Source organism: Galendromus occidentalis, unplaced genomic scaffold (assembly GCF_000255335.2).
Source record: "Galendromus occidentalis unplaced genomic scaffold, Mocc_1.1 scf7180000077529, whole genome shotgun sequence".
Lineage (NCBI taxonomy): Eukaryota > Metazoa > Arthropoda > Arachnida > Mesostigmata > Phytoseiidae > Galendromus > Galendromus occidentalis.
In genome coordinates, this window is record NW_003805517.1 from 475,316 (window position 1) to 480,856 (window position 5,541).

General features: G+C 51.8%; 1 protein-coding gene across 1 annotated transcript; it reads right to left on the reverse strand.

The window, feature by feature from the left end:
• Positions 1 to 1,240: 1,240 nt before the first annotated feature.
• Positions 1,241 to 4,517, reverse strand: Duba (Deubiquitinating enzyme A). Its single transcript, XM_003748222.3, has 5 exons — positions 4,366 to 4,517; positions 2,913 to 3,123; positions 2,491 to 2,806; positions 1,758 to 2,363; positions 1,241 to 1,628 (listed from the first exon to the last, which is right to left on the reverse strand). Exons 1-5 carry the CDS (start codon positions 4,515 to 4,517, stop codon positions 1,444 to 1,446), a joined length of 1,470 nt encoding a protein of 489 aa, XP_003748270.3. The 3' UTR covers positions 1,241 to 1,443.
• Positions 4,518 to 5,541: the final 1,024 nt, after the last annotated feature.

Sequence of the window (5,541 nt, forward strand, 5' to 3'; positions counted from 1 at the left end):
AACCGTATGGAATGAAGAGTCGTCGCATCCCGAGGATATCGGAGATCTGCATATATATTTATATTCAAATAATTTTTCGTTATGTATTCTACGCGTTCCTGTGCAGCTACATCCATCATTCTTCTAGACACTCACGGCACACGCTCCCTCTATCTGACAGCATGTGGTAATGTCGATGTCACACAAATTCATCCATTTCATTGATTTCACAAGACCCTCGTGAACGATTTCGCGAATACACGGTACACGGGTCTGCTATCTAATCACTAGAGAATTCCGAGAATGTTCCTCTGATTACGTCTCGCCTCGATTTTGTGCCGTCCCTCTTCCCCTGAACAACCTTTCGGCCTTTTCAGCCTCGATCCGAATCCTTCATTTGTAACGCAATTTTCCTTTTGCATCTGGAGTCTGCCCCGAAGTACCCGAGACTCCAGAGCTTCTCGTGTATGTCTTCCGCGAAACACTCTCCGACCTGGGCCGCTTGTTGTGTCCCCGTTACAGTTTCGCTCCCGTACGAGCATCCCGAGCTCCTCCCAGTGAATACCTGATCCCGCGTATCCACCGGACGCGAACCCTCTGACAACTAATGCGACGGGAATGCATGACTTGGCTAGACGGTCGCGCCGAAAACCTACCGGGTACGTGAATTCGAAGGGGCTCGAGAGGAAGATTTGTACGGATTGGGATAAGCTTATGGGTTTCCATTCTCACATTCAATCATTTTTTTACAATAGCAAAAATCAACAATCCTTACCGCGGCCTGATAGCCTCCTCCAGTGGAATATTCTTTCTAGCAAACTCTTCAGATTTCTCTCCGATAGATTCGACCTCGCCTGATCCGTCCGCGACGGCGGCGACAATCAGCTAAATGCAGAGACACAATTTGTCTCGCTAACGGAAGAAGATTTCCAATCGAAATCAAAAGTAAAATTGCTCCTGTCACGAAGAAGTGCACGATTATCCTTTCCAATTCAGATCAGGCTGCGTCCTAGAAAACCGGAGTTCGAACACCGTTCCCCACCCCTTACTTCTGAGGGGGTACAAAGGGAGTACGCTCGCAAAACGGAGCAAGATACCGTAGGCGAACGGAAACTGTCGCGAGAAATCTCCATCGATGCACTCCTTCCCGAGCAGTGGACGCAAGGTGTTCCGACCGCAGGTTATGTCCTCCGCTGTTGTTCGTCGTGTGGAGAAACTGAACAATCTAGAACAGAGAATGCGGAGCGAGTCGCTAACTATAAAGTAGGTTGGGTAATGCCCCTAGGAAGTCTCCGGCGGAAAGAAAATCACACGCCCGTTGTCACTCTGTACATCATACTCTGGGAGTGTAGTCCAACCAGCAAATACGAGGCTCATTGCAGCAAAGTTTCTAAATCGATTAGTCAGTCGGTGATTCAATCGACCAGTCAGGCACGCTGTCGGTTCAATGAATTCTCCCCACGATCACTCATTACTGTATTGCATTGACGTTCCTTGTTTTGAAGTTGACGCTCCTTCCTGCTCATTGCTGCATCCAGCCGAAGGCTCCCAACTGTTCTCCTGAGTTTGCTTCTTCAATTGACGGAAGTACTCTTCTTGAGATTCTGCGAGGACACGAGCCAGCACGCCATCGTCGTAATCCTCAAGTCCTGGAGAAAATCGAAAATCTGGATGAGGACCGATACCAACCACGCCGAACCACGCTCGGGATCGATGCCCTAATCGACATTCGGTGTTCCCTGGAATTCTCGAGAGGGCCAGGACTCCAGAATACTCACCGAACATCTCTGGGGGGAAATCACTGACGCGCGACGCTCCCGTAGATTCCGAGGGGCCTGGATGGTCTTTGGAGCTGCAGGGTTTGGGACTGTATCTTGAACTGCAGGAGGGATCCTCTCGAACCGTCGAAAGTCTGGGCGAATTCCGCGGAGACGTTTTCGCGCTGCTCTGAGAACTCCCTTGGGTGCTGCAACCGACTTTGGGGGAAACCCGTCCACTCCTGGGCGAGGACGAGCCTTTAGGGCTTTCTCCGCCGGTCGCCGTTCCTCTTTGACGTTTGCGGTTCCGTTCCTCGTTCTCGCGCAGAAATTCCAGGTAACTTTCGTGAGCGACCTGCTGTTCCAGGGCTTCGCTCGTTGCTTCATAATCTGTTGCTATTAGCTTGTCTTTAAGCATCTGGCGCCCCAATTCTGTTTGCTCGGACGCCCTGAATGCCTCCAGGAGCTGGCTCTTGTCAGCAGCACCGGGTTGGTAGCCGGGAAGCCCGAGTCCGACCCCGATCGTCGGTTTGTATGGGTTGATGATCGAGTTGTAGTGAACCCCTCGATGGTAACTCAATCTAATCGGATCGAGCGCGTTCTTGTAGTCGAACAGATTGATAGGTTCTGTGAAGGGAAATTCTTCGTGAATAACGGAACGGATCGAGTACCCGTCGCGGGGATGGCTGAGGACTCGAGATCGAAATACCCAGGGCAGAAGCGATGGAGGCGAGTTCTCAGCCTGGAAACTCACTTTCAGAGTAGCAGTAAATCTCGATAGGCCGGTTGAACAACTCAGATACGGCGTGCATTTCGAGATGGTTCCCGTGAGCGTGCGCTCGACGCTTCCGCGCGACATAACGATCGAACGGTTCTGTCATGTAGTGTGAGAAATAGTCCGCGTTCTTGGTTATGTAATCCATACAGCGCTGACGGATGACGTCGTGCATCTCTTGGTCGCCATACACCTGATCGGCCACGGCTCTGAATAGGCAAGCACCGTCTTCGACCATTTTTTTGATGATGAAGCCCTTTTTCTGTTTGAGGATTCTCTCGAAGCACCTCTCTTTCTGCAAATTCGGAGATCGAGAAGATGTAATTTTCATATCGCAATGAATCCGGTTCGAGTCTCCAAATGGGGACGAATCGAATTACGTGTTACACAGGAAGACAGACCTCTGCTAGCTCGCGCTCGCTTAGGGGGTCCTGATCCTGCCGATCGTATTCGTCTCCTGAGTTGTACGCCGAGTTCTCGTTTTCAGAAGGAGCTGGCGCATTTTCTTGCAGAGGACTCAGCGGCGGCAGAGGCAGCGGGGCCGAAGGAGCCTCCGAGGGCCCGGCTTGGCACATGGGGGAAGATTGGGGTGATGTCAAGGAGGCTCGTTTCCTGAAATTCAAGGAGCGTCAGAGTGGGTGATTTCCACATTCGGACTTCCATCCGGACGCCCCGATCATCGTCGGTTCGGGTCGAGGAGGAATCACGGAGACGAATAGATGACATTGAATCTATGTGAGTCGCTCCGTAAGAGGAGCGTCGACCCGAGTTGGAACCTACGAAAAGTCCCGAGGGGGACTCCGCTCCGAGTCAAGCGAGATGGATCTACTAGGGCAAGAAAACCGTTCATCTGATGTGAGAGCATTTCGTGCTCCGGTGCCAATGATCCTCTTCGAAAGAAATCTCAGACTTCCCTCGAGGCGGAGGTTCGTGTCCCCCTCAGAGTCAATCGTTCCCGGAGTATAAACAGCCTCCGTGGTCAGACGCGGAGACAAGTTACGGCTTCTTCTTCAATCGAAACCACACAACCATGTCATGATCAACCTGATTCACAGAAAGCCGTCAGTCACTGAGATACTGCTTCTTTTATCCCAATTTCTCACTGGGCCTCTCCACGCTTTTTGCTCGTTCGCGAATCTCCCGCACGGAGGACTCCCACCTGTCAGATCGAGTCCGGGGGCAGAACATTCCGAGTGAGACAAAATGTGAGCGACAAATTCGAGAATCGGAAGTGGGGAGTTGCGAGTCGCCGACTACTTGGACCGATCGTCCTTTCCTCAAACTGAGTCTCGAATTTCCGACCGGTGAGCATATCAGACCATGAAGAAGATCATATTAAGAGGGAGTCGTCAGATCGACCTCGAATGACGCAGAGCTGTTGTTGCTCCAGTGCGAACATCCATAGTCTAGAATATTCTAAGCATCCCCGAAATAGCAGAAGATCAAACCCGTTCCTTCCGGTACTGTCCAGCCTAGATTCGAAGTCGAGCAGATCATCGCATAGCCCATTAAAAAAGCAATCACACGACCCGGATGCGATTTTCTCCGCGACCGAGTCAAATATTCTGGCAGCGACAAAAGAAACCTACGCTGAGAGAGAACATTCCAGCTCCGCATAGGGCCCTATTACCAGTTTGGCTCGCTGGGCTAACTACGAATAACGAGTCAACTCAACACAGCAACACGCCATAACGGCAGAACGGCACCACGGATATCGAGCAGGTTTCGCGTCCGCAGCTCACGGTGTCGAGAAAGCACTCCAAGATTGATGCACATCCATATCACACAATCAAGTCATTCATCCTCAGGCTCCACTTCTGTGGAGGTTGAGGGGCTACAAAGATGGGAGCTCACCTGTGACGATGCGGAGAAGTTTTATGCCGACGTTTCTGGCCCTGAGGTGACGGTGTGTCTCTAGAGGGCGATTCTTCCGGCTGTTGTTCGGGGGAACCTTCTTGAGGTGCCTGCGTTGCGTCCTTCTTGGACGACTGAGGGCGAATCGTCATGGTGATGTCACCTACAGATCCGAGTTTGAGATGACAATCTCCGGGATCGGGTGGTCGCCGAAACCTCACAGCTATCCGAGGAACAGGGCTGAACTCCCACTCGAGGAAACTTTGTTATCCGGTCCGAATTGATGTTTTGACGTGGTATATCTATCAGGCTGTACTTCTGCAGCCAGCAAACGGCTCAAGATGGCGGCCCTTTTGAGTCAGACTACCAGCTGGTTTTGGATCGCGCTGCTGCACGAATGTTTGTTTACGATGTCAGTTTCGTCTGCTACCCCATTCCCGACATTTGATTCACAAACCTACTCACCCCTTCCCTGGCTCACTCAGATTTCTTCGCTAAGGGTCTTAGCGTGGCACCTCGAGCTGGAACCAATCATGAACGATCGTGACGAGATCGAACTAGAGCTACAGAACCTAGCTCGAGCCGGGTCCTGCCATATTGGAGGCTCGAGGAGGGCCTACCGCCTATCTCATGCTCGAGCGCTTCTTGACGGCGAGAGGCCGAAGCCTGAGCGCGGGTTCGAGACTTTGCCGCTGTCCTTACGCAGCGATGTTTCTTGAGAATCAATCCGGAACGAAGAGCCCCGGATCTCAGAAAAATAGACGTCTGATGCAGGGCAAGCCGAGGACAAGTTCCGAGGAGCTACTGAGGCTTCTATGAATTCTCTTAAGTTACGTATATTTATGGCTCGCCATTCGCTGGCCAACGTATGGGGATCTGACAGTCTTCTTCCCGGATGACCCATACATTCAGCGAGCTCGCGTTCATGCTCGACGATGCGAATCAATCCCGTGCCAAAAGACTGAACGAATGGTAGAGGAGGGATGGCACCTCGACGAACCGGTTCTGGAGATTCCTCGGCATGGTACTCGAATTACCTCCGATTCCGCGTCTACGGAGAACTAGGAAAAGTTTTTGCTCGATCATCAGATCGGGAAAGGGGTGGATGTACCTCCCTCAGATGCGGAGAAAACAGTTTGGGACTCTCTCCCCGAACCTTTTCTCGAGGTTCTGCGG